Source organism: Nipponia nippon, unplaced genomic scaffold, assembly GCF_047370975.1.
Source record: "Nipponia nippon isolate SJK-2023a ecotype South Korea unplaced genomic scaffold, ASM4737097v1 scaffold_5, whole genome shotgun sequence".
NCBI lineage: Eukaryota > Metazoa > Chordata > Aves > Pelecaniformes > Threskiornithidae > Nipponia > Nipponia nippon.
Window position 1 is genome coordinate 57,249,636 of NW_028262369.1, and position 19,416 is coordinate 57,269,051.

Consider the following 19,416-nt stretch of genomic DNA (forward strand, 5'->3'; position numbering starts at 1 on the left):
GATTGTCTAGAGCTCAACGAAGGTAATGATACGGTTGAGTGCTTATGGGTAAAGATCAGAGGGAAGGCTAATAAGGCAGGAGGGACCACCCAACCAGGATGAGGAAATGGACGAAGTCTTCTACAAGTGGTTGGCTGAAGCCTCACAATCTCTAGTCCTTGTTCTCGTGGGAGACTTCAACTTACCAGATATCTGCTGGAAATACAACACAGCAGAGAGGAAGCGGTCTCGGAGGTTCCTGGAGTATGTGGAAGAGAACTTCCTGACGCAGCTGGTAAATGAGCCAACCAGGGGAGGTGCCCCGCTGGACCTGCTGTTCACGAACAGAGAAGGCCTGGTGGGTGATGTGGTGATCGGAGGCTGTCTTGGGCTCAGTGACCATGAAATGATAGAGTTTTCAGTTCTTGGAGAAGTAAGGAAGGGGGTCAGCAAAACCGCTACCCTGAACTTCAGAAGGGCAGACCCTGGATTGTTCAGGAGTCTGTTTAACAGAGTCCCTTGGGAGGCCGTCCTGAAGGGCAAAGGAGTCCAGGAAGGCTGGATATTATTCAAGAAGGAAATCTTAAAGGCGCAGGAGCAGGCCTTCCGCATGTGCCATAAGACAAACAGGCAGGGGAGAAGACTGGCCTGGCTGAACAGAGATCCTTGGCTGGAACTCAGGAAAAAAAGGAGAGCCTACCACCTTTGGAAGAAGGGGCAGGCAACTCAGGAGGACTACAAGGATGTTGTGAGGTTATGCAGGGAGAAGATTAGAAAGGCGAAGGCCCAGTAGAACTTAAACTGGCCACCGGCATTAAAGATAACAAAAAATGTTTTTACAAATATATCAGCAACAAAAGGAGGGCCAGGGAGAATCTCCATCCTTTGTTGGATGCAGAGGGAAACATTGCCACGAAGGATGAGGAGAAAGCTGAGGTACTTAATGCCTTCTTTGCCTCAGTCTTTCATAGTCAGACTGGTCATCCTTGGGGTTTTCAGGCCCATGAGCTGGGAGATGGAAATAGGATGCAGTGAAGTCCCAGTTGTTGAAGAGGTGGCAGTCACCAACCTGCTCTTCCACCTGGATGCCCACAAGTCCATGGGGCCAGATGGGATCCACCCGAGGATACTGAGGGAGCTGGCAGAGGAGCTGGCCAAGCCACTCTCCATTATTTATCAGCAGTCCTGGTCAACTGGGGAGGTCCCAGATGACTGGAAGTTAGCAAATGTGATGCCCCTCTACAAGAAGGGTCGGAAGGAGGATCCAGGGAACTACAGGCCTGTCAGCCTGACCTCGGTGCCGGGGAAGGCCATGGAGCAGATCATCTTGAGTGCCATTACGCAGCACGTGCAGGACAACTGGGGGATCAGGCTCAGCCAGCATGGGTTTATGAAAGGGAGATCCTGCTTCACTAACCTGGTCTCCTTCTATGACAAGGTGCCCCGCTTAGTGGATGAGGGGAAGGCTGTGGATGTGGTCTACCTGGCCTTTAGTAAGGCCTTTGACATTGTCTCCCACAGCATTCTCCTGGAGAAGCTGGCTGCTCACGGCTTGGATAAGTGCACTCTGCTCTGGGTTAAAAACTGGCTGGACGGCCAAGCCCAGAGAGTGGTGGTGAATGGAGTCCAATCCAGTTGGTGGCCGGTCACGAGTGGTGTTCCCCAGGGCTCAGTGTTGGGGCCAGTCCTGTTCAATATCTTCAGTGATGATCTGCATGAGGGGATCGAGTGCACCCTCAGTAAGTTTGCAGATGACACCAAGTTGGGTGGAAGTGTCGATCTGCTGGAGGGTAGGAAGGCCCTACAGAGGGACCTGGACAGGCTGGACCGATGGGCCGGGGCCAACTGTATGAGATTCAACAAGGCTCAGTGCCGGGTCCTGCACTTGGGTCACAACAACCCCACGCAACGCTACAGGCTGGGGGAGGAGTGGCTGGAGAGCTGCCTGGCAGAAAAGGACCTGGGTGTGTTGGTTGACAGCCGCCTGAACATGAGCCAGCAGTGTGCTCAGGTGGCCAAGAGGGCCAATGGCATCCTGGCTTGTATCAGGAAGAGTGTGGCCAGCAGGACCAGGGAGGTGATAGCACCCCTGTACTCAGCACTGGTGAGGCCGCACCTCGAGTACTGTGTTCAGTTTTGGGCCCCTGACTACAAGAAGGACATTGAGATGCTGGAGCGTGTCCAAAGAAGGGCTTAAAGGCTGGTGCAGGGTCTAGAGCACAAGTCTTATGAGGAGCGGCTGAGGGAGCTGGGGTTGTTTAGCCAAGTTAACGGTTGGACTTGATAGTCTTAAAGGTCTTTTCCAACCTTAACGATTCTATGATTCTGTGCTGATGCTATGTAATGCAAATATGGCAGTACAGTAAAATGTTTCCTTAGCAGCTCTAGTACTTCAGTAAGAACATTGGTTGTTGTTCGGTTTTGGTTTTTGGTCGTCCCCTCCCCCGCCCCCGGGAGGGGAAAAAAGTCTCTATACTGTGCTTCAAAAATAGTCATCAAGGCTAAAACTAATGGAAAAATTAAGCCAGGTCTGAGCCTACCTAGCAAAGCACCAAGATTTGTGTTTAGTGTCAACAGCGATAAAAAAGCTTATCTTAATAAATACTTAAGCTTTAAGCAACATCTGAGTAACAGCACAGACCAAGGCAGTTGCTGTGCCAGCTGCCTGGCTTGTGCTGCAGACTTGTTTTCCTACCCTCCCTCCGAGTTCACAGAGCAGCAAACGTGAGTTTTGAAAACTGGATTTGTTACGACAGTGGTGATGCTCTGTCTGGGTTCTGAGGGTTGAACATTGCTGGGCATCATGCTTCTGAGAGCAATAAATCAAAAGGAGAGCTAACTTCTTCCTATTTTTCTTCTAATTCAAGCTCAGACCTGATACTTGCATCAGCTCTCACTCTCCCAAAATCTCTCTGGCCTGGCACAGTGATAATTGCAGTTGACTCTGGTCACAGATAAGAATTTCCCAGTCACCTGCTTATGCTTTTAATCTTTATTCAGTCACGTGTATGTGGTGGTGATGGGGACTTTTTAAAATTGATGTAAAGCTACCTGTGGTCTTTAGGAATACCTCAACTGCCTAAAGCCTTTAAAGCATTTTATTGTCTTGGGAGTATTTTATTTTACTGTTTCATACACATTGAAATAAATAATTCTGAAAAGAATCTTTACTCAAAAGGAAAATTAATTTTTCAACAACCTTCTGGGTCCTTTTTCTAATAATTAACTAATTTATTTTCAAGGAAAATTTATCCTGAACTCATACTCACAAGCTTGGAAAGCATAACATCTTTTGGAATACAGTACTTCTAGAAGCATCTTACCTTTTTTCCAAACATATTTGAAGTGCATGCTTTTTAAACAATAAATATGCTTTGGTTTCAATTAATAGTTAAAAAAAAGTATCACTTTGTTTTTGTTGTCTTTGCTAATCAGTTCAAGGGTGAGTGTATTAAGTCTTCACACTTGCTTCAGTTTTATGTTTTAAAACACCAAATGTGGTGTCATGGTTTAACCCCAGCCAGCAACTAACCACCACACAGCCGCTCACTCTCTCCACCCCCCCCCCCCCCCCATCCCCCTGGTGGAATGGGGGAGAGAATCAGAAGGGTGAAAAAAAGAAAACTCGTGGGTTGACATAAGAACAGTTTAATAATTGAAGTAAAATAAAATAGAATAGTGGTAATAGTAATAATAATAATATAATACAATAATAATATACAGAGCAAGTGATACACTGTGCAATTGCTCACCACCTGCCGACTGATGCCCAGCCTGTCCCCAAGCAGCGATCACTGCCCCCTGTCCAACTCCCCCAGTTTATATACTGAGCATGACATCATATGGTATGGAATAGCCCTTTGGCCGGTCTGGGTCAGCCCCCCTGGCTGTGCCCCCTCCCAACTTCTTGTGCCCCTGGCAGAGCATGGGAAGCTGAAAAGTCCTTGACTAGTGTAAGCACTAGTGAAGTCTGAAAGAAAGGGAAGTCTCATCAGCTCCCACTTGTATGTTTCAAAGGCTTTTCTAACTCCTAAACTCTATCTAAATAAAGAGTGATTGAGGTGATTTGTGTGTTTTACTCTGCTTAGTAAAACACACCAGTTTATGGCAACTTTAGTTACTGATTTGTTTGTTTCCCCATTATTGCACTGGGACAGATGCTGTCACGAGACAGGGACTCTGCTAGCCGGCCTGAAGTGGCCAGGATTGTGGCTGCTGTAGCCTGCAGCTGGGATAAAACACGATGGGAAGTTCTGCATCCCCCTCAGGTCATCATAAGTATTTTAGCTCAGATGAGGAATAGCCCACCTACAGTAGTATGTCAGTGATCCTCCAATGCTAAAGGTATTTGCCTTGGGGCTCGAGCTGTCCCATGCTGTGTCAAACAAGGCATGAGCATCTTAGGGGTGAAGCCTATCAGTTTTAGTGGTGTGGGAAGGTAAATGGTATGTTAAATGGTGTTGCAAGGTTAGCAATGCGATGTGGGCTCACAGACCTGCTCCTGGGTAGCAGTTTCTAGGACCTTTGGGCATTGCAGCAGGAGAGAGCTTTGGGGTAGGATTTGAGAGGATAATATAGCTTTCTGGATATTTACAGGGAGCTCATTCCTGATGTGATACAGCTCACACAAAAGCCTGGTATGACAGTCACAGCTGATGTCTTTGTGGCATGAAGTTCCAGTTGGTCTCACAGCCGTATGGAAGTGGTGATGGAGCTGGGCTGGTGTGAAGAACCGCAAAAGTTTTCTGCAAAGCAAAAGGGATGGAGGAAGGAGAGCAACCTGCTGTGTGGAAGATGAGTGTGTGTATGTGTACCCAGGCTGGAAGCAATGGCCTAAGAAGCTCTTTGAATATGCACGTTACCTGGAAAACAGGATTTGTTACAGACCAGCAGAGAGGTTGTAGTACACAAGGTGAATGATGACAGGGGCACGGAAGAGAGATTGCTGCTCTGAAACCCACAGTTTACCCAAAGCTTTGATGCATGTAAGATGGACTTTACGTAGTCATTTTGTACATAGTCTTTGGATGAAAAAGAAAAAAAAAAAAGTTGTGGAAATTCTGTGATTTGTTTTAGGTGCTCCCGCAAGTTTCAGGAGAAGCAGTACATGTGGGTCAAGTATTTTAGCTCTGTGCCCCTTGAAATTCTGCACTGCTGGTGACAAAATTAGCAGGGAGTTTTACTGCTTGTCTTACTTGTCATATTTTTACGATCTGCTTGAGTTTATGCTATCTGGCTAGTGGGGAATCTGAACAGCTTCATTGTGCTCAGAAGTGTGTTATTGCATCTTTTGTCACTGCCTCTCCTCCCTGTTTGTGCAGAATCCTCTTAGTTACTTACATCAGTGTCTTCTCCAGACAGGGCTGGAGAGTGAAAAGGAATTGTCTTGCCTGAGCAAAGACAGTTGTTCAAGTCACAAACTGGGATGATCATAAACATTTTGCAGTGGTGGTAGGAAATTCAGGATATCTGCAGGCATGTGGACTTTGTTTTTGAAACTGTGTGTGAAATGGTGACAAACATAGAGATATATTTCCTTCTCATTCTACTATTAGAGGCATAGCATTAATTAGTGTAAAGATTGCTAAAGGCACATTTTACATTTTCAGTAAGGGCTGCTTACTCCTGCTGTGAAAAGTAAGCTGTGAAGATTGCAAACAGTAGTGTGCTGAGGATTTGTTTAGTTGAGGATAAACAGATTTCATTGGTTTAAATTACTGAATAACAATATTTAGCATGGATGTTAAAGTTGCAAACTTACACATCTATATGTATATTTTAATGTCATTCTTCATTTCTCAGTATCTGGTATTTATTTTTGGAATACAAGTTTCTTGACATTTCTGTTATACACCTTTAACATTTACATTTTAATCACTTACGTGCCAGTGGTTGCAGTTTTACAAAAAACTGTTTTTTGAAGTGACAGTTTCACTGGGCAAGTCATGCAGTTAGCCTGTCCTGAAGTCATCTCCTGGCAGGTCAGCGATGAAGTTTGAGTGTGTTGATCAGTAGATCAATGGTTCAGCCAGCTATTTGGACTACACGGGTGATTAGTGCTGCTTCTGTGGCTGCGGTGCTGGAGGAGGACTGCACATGCATCATCCCTGTGGGTTATACTACTGTTGAGCAATTAGCTGTATTACTTGTTTCTGTATCCCTACATATCTTTCATTCTTGGATGGAAGTTTTTGTGGGATTTTTTTTCTCCTTATGGTAGTAAAGATAAAAGCAAATTGACTTAAAAAAGAACAAAATAGAACATTATGTTTGGAGTTTAGACCTGGACTCTGGATTTGCACCATGCTTTTGCATGAAGTGTCTACTAAGATAATAAACAGGTGGAATTGCTAGTTTCTTTTTGCGAAACTTGGTAATAACATACTATGCACTCGGATTACTATAGTATGCAAACTGTGCATTAAAAACAACATCAGTGCAGAGTTCTGCCTTTTGTTTACTAGCTAAAGCTGACTACAGTTTTAATGTAGAGTGGAATTAAAGCTAGATTTTCCCCCAAGAGGTGGGAAGAGAGATGGAACAAATTCATTGTTACAGAGCAGGCATTTGGCTATGTTAAAATGCATGTTGATTTTATTGTGTCAACCTTATCAAGTGACCATGTTGGTTTATATGGTTCCTCTTCTTGATAACTTTTGACTCTGTTGTATGATTTCCACCAGTGCTGACACTTAAAGAAGTCTCAAAGCACTGAAGTTGCTAAATATTTGATGTTGGTAGCTGGATGAGAGACACAGATGTGTGTACTCACTGAGGGAAGGGCAAAACATAATATAGTAGAGCAAATACTTCGGTGTTGTAAATTGTGCCAGCCCACGCAGAAGCGTGAAACCAAGCGTCATCTTTTATGCCACCTACCTTCCAGTGTTCCCATGCTTTTGAAGGTGCAAAAATCCTCCGCTTCCCACCTTGTTCTCCCCGTCCCTTCCAGCTGCAGCCTCAGCCCTTGGTTTCACAAGGTGTTACCATTCCTGGCAGTATCCTCTTAAGACATCACTGTGCCTCTCTTCTTCCCAGCCGCAGCACCCAGATATTTTTACTGGTACCAGCAGCGATATACCGGTGGTGAGAATCAGTTCCCTCATCTGATCTGGCATATGTGACCACAGCCTCGGGCTGAATCGGGTATCGCTTGTTCTGCCGAGTCTGCAGTACGCTGAACACTTACCCGAAAGTATCCATGCAGTCGTTAACTTATAAGATATGAACAGTGTAAGTAAAATGTCCACGGATAATCAGAATTGATACTGTGTATGGTAAAAGTAAGCTAAGTAGAAGACTGAAACTCTGCTGGGAGATAATTGTATTATTGGAAATAACAAAAGAAGGTTGAACTTTTGCCCTGTGATTTCTGTGGCCTATTTGTAATAGTTTCGGAGTAGGATCAAAGATGCACTTAAAAGTAGGACTTCAATCTTAATTGAATCTGATTGTCAGCAAAAGGAATCAAAGTTTACAGATGTTACACAAGACTAGATTATGACAGAATGATTTTGCATTTGTATTGGACTTAACTCTCTTCAGGTACGTTCCAAACACTTAATTGTCATAAAGAATCAGCAGAAAATGAATGCATTATATTAAAAAAAAAAATTGCAATGCAGAACATGGAAAGTGCAATGCTTAGTTGTTAATGCTTCAGAAAAGCTAAGAGGCAGATGCACAACAGATTGGCAAGTACAAGACAAATTTCCATGGTTTGATCCACTCCAGTATAAGAATGCAAAACCCGTTAATGCTCCACCACTTTTTCCTCACTATAATAATGGATCTTTTGTTAAAAGTATAAGTCCCTGCATGGTTTTGGGGTTCAGTGCTCCCTGTTGGAGCACTCGTGGCATTATGAGATTGGAGCAATTACCTAGAAAGCAACAGTTACAATGTACTTGATTAGTTTTCAGAAAAAACCAAACTCGCATAATGAAAAAAACAAAACCAAACCACAAACCCATCACCCTTAAATAAGTGCTTTTGATTTGGGTAAAAGTGGTGCCTTCTTTCAAACCAAATGCTAGGTAAACTATGTCTTTTGCATGTCAGATGCTTATATTCACCTTTAGTTCGGTCTCTCTTGAAATGGAAGTCCCTGTGGTTAATAAAGTCTATTTCCCCACAGCCAGATAACCTCTATGTAATATCATCTGAACGTTTCATTTAATAAGAAAATCCACATGTAGGGGAGAGGGTTACATTACCCACTCTGTCCTTCGCCTGATACAGGGCTACATCTTTCAGTCACTGATGATCATCTCAGATGATCATCTCAGTTTTAGGAGGGATCTCGGGTCAGGATTTAACCAAACCAAATAGACATTCATCAGTTTGGTGCTGGGTAAAAACTGCATCTTCAGTGTTTTGACTGCTTGAATTGTCTGTGTGGTAACCTATAGAGTGGATCTGACATTTTTTTGGAGTTTTAAAAAAAATGGTAGTGAGATAAAGTAGTTTACATACTCTGTCAGATGAAAAGTATTGTAGTTCATCATACAAAAACCTGAAGTCTTGCAAACCTTGTTGAATTTGCAATTCTGCAGAGTGCACCTCAGCTACAGAAACAGGCACTTTCGGGAAATACTATGTGAAAATTGAGCAAAAACCGTGGACAGCCCAAAGCAAAGCCAGTGCACAGGCCGCTGCTTTTGAAGGAGATTTAATCCTTTACCCTGTATGTTGGTACCTTAAAGCTTAAATATCCCACTCTCTGTTTTCCAGACAGAAGCAGTCTCCGCCAGCCAAGAAACCAGCAAAAATATTTCACAATGGATGTAGACGATGAAGAAAACATGAGTAAGATGTGCTTATTTACACAGTAATAATTGCTTCTGAAGATGACTTTTTCTCATGAGCCCAGGGATGACTGTGAAGAAACTTCGGAAGCACAAATTAAAAGTATTTCTTTGTATGTTTTAAAATACAGTATAGAAGAGTGAATTGGAGCTTTTGCATTAGAAGTGTTTTAAATACACATAGTTATATGCTAGTCTAGTTATACCTTGTGTCTTGTATTTTTCTTCCAACAACTGACCAATTAAACAAAATATTTTTCCTGTATTGAACCAGCAATGAAGAAGAGAGGGAGAATACCAGTAATGCTGATGCCAAGGGTTAGGGACCAGTCAGAAGGGAGGGGTGAGATGAAGGAGATGGATTTGAAGTGCATAAAATAAATGAGCAAAAGCAGAAATGGCGGAAGGAAAAGCAAAAAGAGGAGCTAGAAGAGCTCCCCTCAGGTCTTGCATGGCTGATTATTCTCATTAGATGCTGATTGTTCTAACCCTGAACTACTGAATTATGAAAATGTGTTTAAGCACAAAAATAGTCAAATATAGTGATCACCTTGATGCATACACTGGCAAAGTGCTGCAAGATTGCTAACTCTGTGGTATAATTAACATCTGATAACCCGTGGAGAAAAGTGTTCTCATTAAAATATTATAAAAATATTTTTACTATTATTGGCCTTTCAACTATCTTTTTTTTGTGAATGAGAGAAATGTTCTGTTGCTGCTATGCTGATGTGCTGTGCTTGACTGTAAATAATTGTGTATGATATAATAACAAACGTGCTTATTTTTCCCATAAGCGACGATGGCTAAACGACACATCTCTGGCAAAGCTGACAAAGCCCAGCAGTGCAGGAGGCGTTGCAGCAGAAGACTTGTAGTTCAGTCTGAAGGAGTTACAGAACATTTTTATTGGGAGATAAAGAAGTTAGATCATTGTGTTTAAAAACAAACAAACAAAAAAACCCACAAACACACCACCACCACCACCCCCGCCAAAACCCTAAAAATATTATCTGGTCTAGAATGCATCTTTTTTCTTCAACTGAAAGAGTGAACTTAACTGGAATAAGCTTGCTAATGCTTTCTTTTCCTTGGTATAAAAGAAATTACTTCAGATGGATGCTTTAGCCATTTCTAAAAGTGGTCTCCCTAAGGAGGACTTCAAAAAAGTAAGAGCTGTAATTGGATAATTCACATACTTTTTGGATAAAACATCCCCTTATCTCAAGGAGTATATTTGAGCATGAATAAAAGGTGCCTTCCTGAGCTGGAGAAAATACCATCTCTTTACAGGGGCATTCTGTAAGTGTCCTTAAGCAAAATACACAATTTTTGTCTGCTTCCAGGTTTTTTTTGTGTGTTGGTGCTTCAATATGGGAAACCATTCACTGAACTTTTTGTCTTGTCAGGAGGCTGGCTCTGTGGAGTTGTTATAGGTTTGGGGCATGCGTTTGTATAACTGCAGTTGTCTCCCAGAAGTTTGTTGTGAGATGTCATCTGTACCATGTTTTTGAAAGGAAACTACAGATAACAATGTCTACTTGGATGAGCCCAGTTAATAGAAGGTGCAAGCAGACCTTCCTGTGTCCGTATGCCCACACAAACATCATGAATTTGAAATGTTAAATCATTGGGTTTGGGGGGGAGAAATCAAAGTTCAAATTCTTAAGTTTTTCACCTTGATTCATACAAAGATTTTTTTAAAAAAAATTATCTTTCTGTATTTTTCTATCTCTAAAGATTATGAAGTGCCTTACAGGAAAGGAAGGTGGGCATATACAACATTTGTAGCTTGCAGTTGCATAACTAGAAATGCTCTACAGAAGCCAGATTTAAAATTGTATTAGTTCAGCTGAAATTTAAGACAGTGATAAGGTTACATTAATATCCCTGATAACATACAATGTTTCAGACTTCAGGTTTTAAGGTCTTCCTCCTTTCTCTCTTGAAGATAGAGAAGATGTTACAAGAGATTTGGGGAAAGATTTTTTTGAGAATGTTTTTATTTTATTTTCTGTTGCTTTGCATGGAGGGTATGTCTGCAGCACTCTGAACACCCCAGGAATCTGTGCCAGAAGCCCATCTGCATGTTATCTGAGCGTCAAATCAGAGCACCCTGCAGAAGCATCGATACAATAGAAAGAAATAATTTGCTAGGTATAAATTCACCCTGTTGCCTATCCTTATCGATTACCTTATGGGCAAGGGAGAAGTGGGGCATTTTGCAGAACACTTGGGACACTAAGCATGTGGCTGTCCTAGCCTTTCTCTTTGATCATTTTCCCTCTTTTTCTGAAAAGATGCTCAGAAGACATCACATGTTTTTTTCTGCCTGTTTTTTATGAAAAAATTACTGACTTACTTAGAATTTTGCCAGGCCAGTAAATGAGAGCAGGCATATAAGGGGTAGCTAGAAACATCTTTCAGTTCAGCTAAGAGTCATCTAAATTTAATTAAGTGTGCTCCAGATCAGATAGAGCAGGGAGAGTGTTGTCTCTCAGCAAGCAGGTAATGGAAGTTCCTCAATGGATAAAGCATCTTAATTACAGACACTTTTTAATTACAGGAAATAAAACCAAAAATAAATGAACACACTCAAACGGAAGATTTCTTTCTTTATTGGCATGAAAATTTCCTGTGCCTCTTTCCTTCTTCAAGTGCTCTTTGCGTTTGTAAACCTCTCAAACAAGATTTCAGGGGCAGGACTTTTCTTCCACTGAAGCACATGATACTGTCAGTTATCATGATTTTTACTAAGGCAGCTTCCACAGACGTCAGTCAAATCTAGTCAAAGCTCTCACCTATTTTTAGTGACTAGAAAATAAGCTAGTCTTATTAAAAAAAGCCTTATTCTTAAATCATGGGTAGTATTAATGTTTAAGAAAACAGGATCCCATTATCAAATGTTTATGTCTGTATTAATGCTACTTTAAAATGTTGAAAACACAGCAGGCATGATGAACCTTAAAGAGCTCTCTAAAGCATTCATTTCTTGAAAACTTATTTAAAGACTGGAAAAGACATAGACTTGAAAGGATATTTAAAATCTGGGATCAGGCTGTTTTTTAAACCTCTTGATTTTTGAGTATGTTAGGAGATCCACCAAGACTGTGTAACCTTTCTGAGGCAAGACGTATGATGTTAACATATGGACACTTGTCAACCCCAATAAAAGTTTAATAAAAAAGAAAAAAAGGATAATGAAGACTATCCATTACTGAATGCAGAGATTTTTTTTATAAATCAGATAGATAGTAATTTTTTTTCTCCTGCCAACTCCCTCCTATGCTTTATACTTTCTAAGAGTGTTTTAGCATTCACAGTTCTCATTTTCCTGCCTTATTCTAGCTGTGATGCTGGCAGTACAAAGCTTAATACTGGTCTCCAAATCAGACCGATAGACTTTGAAATTATCTAAACTGTTTTTTAGAACATGCATGGAGTGGTGGTCCATGTCTGCCATGACCTCTGCTTTAGAGCAATAAAATTTTACTCCTTTTGAGTACTGATGCTCCCAGCTTGAGCTATGATGGGATCCTGAATCTGAGCTTTCGGAGGGTGAAGATGCCCTCCCTCATTCTCTTTTGAATGAGTGAGAGACTCCCCAAAGTCTTACAGTCTCTAAAACAGTGTTACCAGAATGAAAAAGACTGCAGAATAGAGCAAGAAGAGCAAATATACAGTGCATCCAGCTGTGGGTCTGCTCCTCCCATGTCAGAAAGCATGCAGGAGAAATAAGGAGCTGCTCTGAGAAGAAGAGGATGATCTCAGGACAAGGGACAGTTAGATCCCTGTGGTGTAGAGGAGGGATGACAAGGTTGAAATATTAGAGATCTCTGTAAAATTATGTATAGCAGAGAATGTTTAATATTAGAATCATCAAATTGAAAAAATAGCAAATAAAAAACAATAGATGCATTAAGTAAGACTAGCAGATGGGGGTTCAAAGCAAGCAATGGGAGATGTTTTCATGAAATGTGTAATGACATTGTGGATATCAAGGGTTTATGGGGTCTTGAAAAGCAATTAGAAAAATTTCTGGGTGGAAAAAACCCATTGGTGGCTCCCTGCCATGCTCTCTGGGACAGCCCAGAGCTGCAGCTCCCTGCAGGCTGAGAGGCTGCCCTGGGGAAGGGCAGCTGTGTCCTTGGTCTGGTCTGATACCCTCTCTTGGGGTCTGCTGGTGGCCCTGTCACAGGCAGGGAGCTGGGCAAGGTGAAGATGAGCTAGTAAGGCCGTTCTTAACTTCCTCTAACAAGATGAGATGCCTGGAAAAAGAGAGCGCTGTTTCTGAACAGCAGGGAGAGGCTGGGTTGGAGGAGTTACTCCATGTCTGAGTATGGACAAGATTAAACAAGATGACTTCTCCGACCTTAACAGGCTAATCTTTCTTACTTTTTGACTAATCTGTCAGACCTTCTCCAGCCCTAAGATAATTAGAGGACCTCACCGCTGCCAGGAAGGACAGGCTAAAGAAAAGGACTGAAAGCACATCTTCACCCTCAGCCTGAGAAGCAGTTGCTCTTTCTTGCAGTCCAGTGACTCTGTGGGTTGAAACAAACCCGGGTCCTGGTTCACACGGAAAGTCTTTTGCTTTCCATCACATGCAAGACTTGGATGTGGATCACCTCCACGATGTAGAAACTTGCCTACTTTCGGAGTCTCTGGGTTTGACTCAGGCTGCTAGCTCCCTGCTTGCTTTCTCTCCTAGTTTCTTCCACCTTGCAGGTTCTCCAAAGCTAACAAGCCTAGTAGCTCTAAGGCAAGGAGTAGTTTTCTTCCCATCTTTCTTATTGAGACAAGGTAAGCATGCGAGTTTCTGTCCTGGTTCCTACAAGTCCCCCCTCTCTGTCAGGGCATTGTTTCCCCTACCTCTGTCATGAGATGGATTAGGAGTTCCTCCAGCTGCTGTACTTACATGCAAAAGTTCTTTTTTTTTACGTTCAGCTGGAGTCTATTCAACTCGTATTTTCCTTCTGTGGTTTCCACAGGCAGTGGTAGCAGACTTCATATAAAAAGAAAGATAAAAACAGAGGCCATTAATTAGTGTTACCTAAATGATTTCTGTTTAGCCTAAAAGTCATATCAGTTGATAGCAAATTCCTGGTGCTGCTAGTAAGAGCAATGTTCCAAAAATGGTGTTTTAGATGAGATGTAATATTTGGACATTACAGCTTCAGGTAAGAAGATTTAAAGATTTAAAAATTCACTCTATTGTCCTTAGATTCCTTCACTGTATGTATATATATATATATATATATCTATATATATATAAAAAGAAGAGATATGCGTGAATACTGTGTATTGACAGTTGTGGCTCTATAGCACACATGCTACAGGCAATATAATTTGTGACTGAACATTACAAGAGATACTTCATTAAATTTAGCAGCTTTCTAGCAATGAAATGCTTCAGAATATTTAGTGTTTCATTCCTGACCGAATTAGCTGACTGGAATTCGATGTTCAGTACTGTACAATTCTTTGTTGTGCTACTGTGATTTAACAAAATGTGTTCCTACTTTCGCTTTCTCTTTTGATCTTTTTTTTTTTTTCTTTTTTTCTCTTCGAGCACCGAAAGGAGTAACCTATCGAGCTTTTGCTGGAGGATGTTATAAATGAAAATTTAGTAACTATTCCATCAGCTTTGTAACCTGGGTGAAGTGATGTGTGCATGTTAAGAGGATTCTTAGGGAAGGCTTAGTGTGGCTGCAATTTGTCACTGTGAAAGAGAGCTTCCACCTTGGTTTGCTCTCATTTCAATTGATATTTATCACCTAGTATCAGTGTAGATGTAATATAGAAGTTTTGGACAGATGAGTTAGAAATACTTGACCTACTAAATTTGCCTTTTCATTCACAAATGCCAATATAAAGCACAAATAATTAATTTCCTTGGTTTCTTTATCAGGGTAAAAATGAGGTCTTTGCAGTTATAGCAAATGTAATTCTTTAAATATACCTCTGACATATCATTACCCCAACTTTCTACTTCAGAAAATAAATCATTAAATTAATATTACAATGCCTTTTTTTCCCCATTAAAATATCATTGTGATTGCGCAGCTTTTGTCACACTTCTTGTATTCTGCATAGTCTTAAGAGAGGATCTTTATCATTATTTTTGGGTTTGTACCTCTGTGACAGCAGTTTTCTTTGCAAGGAATTACAAAATAGCTTGTAAATGACAAATATAAGGTTTCTTAATAGAAGGCTTTGTGGAAATATATGAAGTAGTCTTGTGGTTATGCTGGCACAGTGGGCAGCTGTAGTTCCTGAGCAAATTGCGGTGAGGTGAAATGAACATCTAGGAAAAGCATAAAAAAGAATTCAATTTGGAGAATATGGAATAGCTAGAAAGAAACAAAAGCATTCAAACACTCTTCAGTCAAGGTGCCTACCAAAGAACTGCCTAATTTTTCATGGCTCAGGTTTTGTTTATGTCATTTCTCAATTTGCTCAATGAGCAACTAAAATTACTGAGAAAAAAATTGTAACATGACTAAAATAAGAATAAAGTAGAATTAAATATCCATCTCCTAGTATTGGTCTTAAGCATCCACTTTTATTTTACTAGTGGTAGTTCTTTGTTTTATAGGCGTGTGCTACTGTGACTTATATTTTTGGTTTAAAGCATTTTTCAGGCCAAACATAACTTATGAGTCAAAGTTTTGTTCCAGTGTGATTTAAATGCAAAAAAAAAAAAAAGCTGCAATGTTTTTTTGCTATGTGATTGTATCAAATATGTAGTTTGAAAATAATTTTTCAGTGTGTTATTTCTTGAATTATCAAGAGGTTGTATTGCATTATTATCTCTGATTGTATTGCAAAACATTTAACCTGTGAGCACACATCACTTAACCAGTTACAAAGAGAGATAAAGGAATCTATAAATTTTGCATTTACAAGATCCTGCAACGAAGGCATTGTAAGTTACTCTTTCTGGGCACCGCAGGTTCGAGCAGCACCGATGTTAAAGAAAACCGCAACGTGGACAACGTTCCCCCCAAGGACGGCGGTGGGCAAGGCACTGGGGAGGGAACACAGCTCTCCAATGGCGGTGGCAGCAGCAGCAGAAAGCGTCCTTTGGAGGAGGGCAACTCCAAATTTCGCCCGAAGAAGAGGAAGAAAACGCCTGGCCCTGTTCTGCCAAAGAATGCCCTGATGCAACTTAATGAGATTAAACCCGGTTTACAGTACAAACTCCTCTCCCAGACAGGGCCAGTCCATGCCCCCATGTTCGTGATGGCAGTCGAAGTCAACGGGCAGGTATTTGAGGGGTCTGGCCCGACAAAAAAGAAAGCCAAGCTTCACGCTGCCGAGAAGGCTCTACGGTCTTTTGTCCAGTTTCCAAATGCCTCGGAAGCCCACCTGGCAATGGGGAGGACTCTGTCAGTCAACACAGACTTCACCTCTGACCAAGCGGACTTCCCCGACACCCTTTTCAACGGGTTCGAAACGCCGGTCCCTTCTGATGCTTCCTTTTACCTAGGGTCCAATGGGGACGGGTCCTTTAGCTCTAGCGGGGACTATGGTTTGCCGTCATCTGCCGTAGCCATCAGCCTTTCCCAGTCGCCTCTTCCCACGCCATCACCCTACCCCTCCGCCAGTGGGAAGAACCCTGTCATGATCCTCAATGAGCTGCGGCCAGGGCTGAAGTATGAGTTTCTCTCAGAGAGCGGGGAGAGCCATGCCAAAAACTTTGTCATGGCTGTGGCGGTGGACGGTCAGACGTTTGAAGGCTCAGGAAGGAATAAAAAGCTGGCAAAAGCTCGGGCCGCTCAGTCAGCCCTGGCATCCTTGTTTAACATGCAGCTGGACCAGACCCCATCTCGACAGCCAATTCCCAGCGAGGGGCTCCAGTTACACTTGCCACAGGTGAGAAGCCCTTTGAGTTTTGTTGATGTCCTTGAGCAATGACCAAGAGTAGTCAAGTCATGCGTATTGTGTCAGTTTGAGTAGCATTTCTGCTGTTTATTCTGCTTCTGTAGGTGTGTGTGTGCATATATATATATATGTATGTATTAGGTGATTTATATCCACTTATGACTTCTGACAATTACATGAACTCTTTGTATTCTGTTGGACAGAAAGGAGGCTTTGTTGCTGATGCTTTCAGCCTTGATCATGTCACGTAAGAAAGCACCAAGCCTAGTGCAGTGCCAGCTTGGATTATGGTTTGTGCTGAGGAAAGGTTGAATCACGTCTTGCTTGTCTTAGGCAACAAGACTTAGATGGAATTCAAGTCAGAATTACTGCTTTAAGTAAAATTATTATTTGATACAACAGTTTTTAGCAGAGAAGAAAATCGTTCTCTTCTGCAAACTGAAATTGTTGGCATTAACAGAGCTGAATAATGGAAGTCAAGGACAGATTAAGTGAGGCTGATGCAGTTCCCACGTATTTCCAGGGTCTAAATAAACGACACAATCTCAATGCTTGTATCCAAGACTTGTGGTTAAATAGCTGTCATCTAAAGGATTGTGCTCTAATCAAGTTATTAAGTATATGTAAGTTACTTAGGCAAGTAAATCTGGATGAGAAGTAGTTTAAATCAAATAATTAATGAACTAGGGAAAGTATCAAACACACCAGACATAGATCAGAAGCTTAAAGTTGCTAGAATGGAGTAATTTTTTATTTTTTTAATGAAGAAAAATTCTCCCTTATTTGCTTGCCTGTGTTTCTCCCCAGTCAAACTACAGTAATGTTTGTTCAACTACCCTCTTTCTACTGTGTCTCTTGGGTCTTTTTAATGATATTATATGCCTGTCTAAATCCAAATACTTACCTGTGACTTTTTTGTGACTTTCTATCTGTTTATTATGAGAATTTCAAGGCTTTGCCCTTTTTTATCTCAAAAATATTGTTTTAGATTTCATTAAAATTACAAGATACTGTTCTGGTTTGATAATGTGGGGTTGAAGAGTGTAAGTAGATGTTGTGACTATTTTAAGTATGTTGTTTTCTCAAAATGCATGGACAATATGCATCGTTTAGAAATTCCTATATGCTTTCTTTTTTAATGTTGCACAATTATTGCATTATTGATGAATGTTTCCTTCATTTTCAAATCTAGGATCCTGCTATTTCAGGTAGTTATTATTTCTTCAGTAGATTCAGTACTTTCAGACTGCATTTTCTGCTGTGCTTTTAAAAGTAGATTTGGCCCCAGGCACCAAAAAGTTTCACTGCCAGTAATTTATGTGTTATTAGTTCTTGAATCAGTAAAATGGTGAAAATTGGAACTGGAATAGGGAAGTGGGAAAGATCCACAAGCTGAGACATGAAAGAGGTGTCATTCTAAGAGGGTAAAATTGTTTCTCTGCCCATCAGCCCAGCGTATAACAGCTTACACAGCCTCTTTTCTTTAAGGGACTTTGATGGACCGCTGGGCAGTGCTGGGTTTTTCTGAGCTCCTTGCCTTTGTCAGGTTTTGACTGAGTCCTAGGTTGCTGTCCCAGAGCTTATGGGATGATCAGGGCATTCAAGCCTAGGGTACAGTGTTAAATAACAAAGAAGCAACCCATGCAAGCACTATTTTTAATTTTTTCCAGTGCTCCTACACTGACCTTGATACCCATATTGTGTACAACAAAGCATGCCCCAGGGCTAGCTTGTGTTTCACTTGTCTTATAGGTGTGCACTGAAAAAGGCTGCTCTGGTGTGGAGGAGAACCCGGTGGGCTGTAGGAGTAATGCCGAATACACTGGGTGGGAAGGGAGAGGTTGCTGGTACTGTCTCGTTTAGACCAGATTCAAAGTCAGTTATTTATTCAGAGGCTTTTGATTGGCTTGTGATCCGGACGTCGTTGTCCTTTCTACACTTCATTGTATTGTATGAATTATCCTGCTTTTAATTATAATTAGCTGTCAACTTATTGGAATTATATAATGGTCTGCTACATGTTAGTGATTTTGGTCTGGTATCTATTAATGATTAATAAGGGATTTAAGCATTTGTGATGTTTTCAGGTCCTGCTTTATTTATCTTTTTTTTTTTTTAACTCTGTGAGTTGTTTTATTTTTTTACAGAGTGTTTACTCAGGATATGTAAAGACATTAAACTGGGACATAATCCTAAATTGGGTGAAGTTGCAAACATTGGAGAGTGCAAGAATGATGTAAATGAGGATAGGATTTGTTATAACTCATAGACCAAATAAAATGGTGATTGGGTTGGAAAAAAAATGGAAGCTAGAAACAATGCAAGGGGATGAAAAATCCAAATACCAAATGCTCAGTGGAAATAGTAAAAGTACAGTGTGGTTGTGCCAATGAAGACATTGGAATGGACTGCCTGGCTGGCGGGTTCAAAACCTGTTTGTAGCTGGTGTGTTAATTTGTGGTGCCTCATGAGAAAAAGCAGTAGAGCAGAAATAGTTGAGAGAAGAGATGATCCCTGCTCCAGCGGTGGTCATGAGTATCAGCTGAAATGCACATCTGTGATCCCACACCTCCTGATAGCTGCAGGTGCTCTGGGGGAAATTAAATGCGGAAATGCATGTGCAAGCTATCGAATGGTACAGAAGGGCAGCTGACATCAGAAATCAGCTTATAAAATGGGCGTAGATATAATCTTATGGTCTGTAGGCTGGGTTATCGAGGTTCTGATCCTGTGGTTTAATACA

The 19,416-nt window shown here is 41.3% G+C and overlaps 1 protein-coding gene across 6 annotated transcripts in view; it reads left to right on the forward strand.

Annotated features, from left to right (window-relative positions):
• The window catches only part of ADARB1 (adenosine deaminase RNA specific B1), an 86,329-nt gene that overhangs the window by 33,481 nt on the left and 33,432 nt on the right, over positions 1-19,416 (forward strand). For 3 of the 6 annotated variants that reach the window (XM_087732564.1, XM_087732565.1, XM_087732563.1), the window contains 2 exons: positions 8,713-8,787; positions 15,742-16,664. In XM_087732564.1, coding sequence (XP_087588690.1) covers positions 8,760-8,787; positions 15,742-16,664 — 951 coding nt within the window. In that variant the 5' untranslated portion in view covers positions 8,713-8,759. Of the gene's footprint in view, positions 1-7,017; positions 7,213-8,712; positions 8,788-10,818; positions 10,944-15,741; positions 16,665-19,416 lie in introns of those variants that run through there. The other 3 variants (XM_087732561.1, XR_015698882.1, XM_087732562.1) reach the window with 2 other exon arrangements.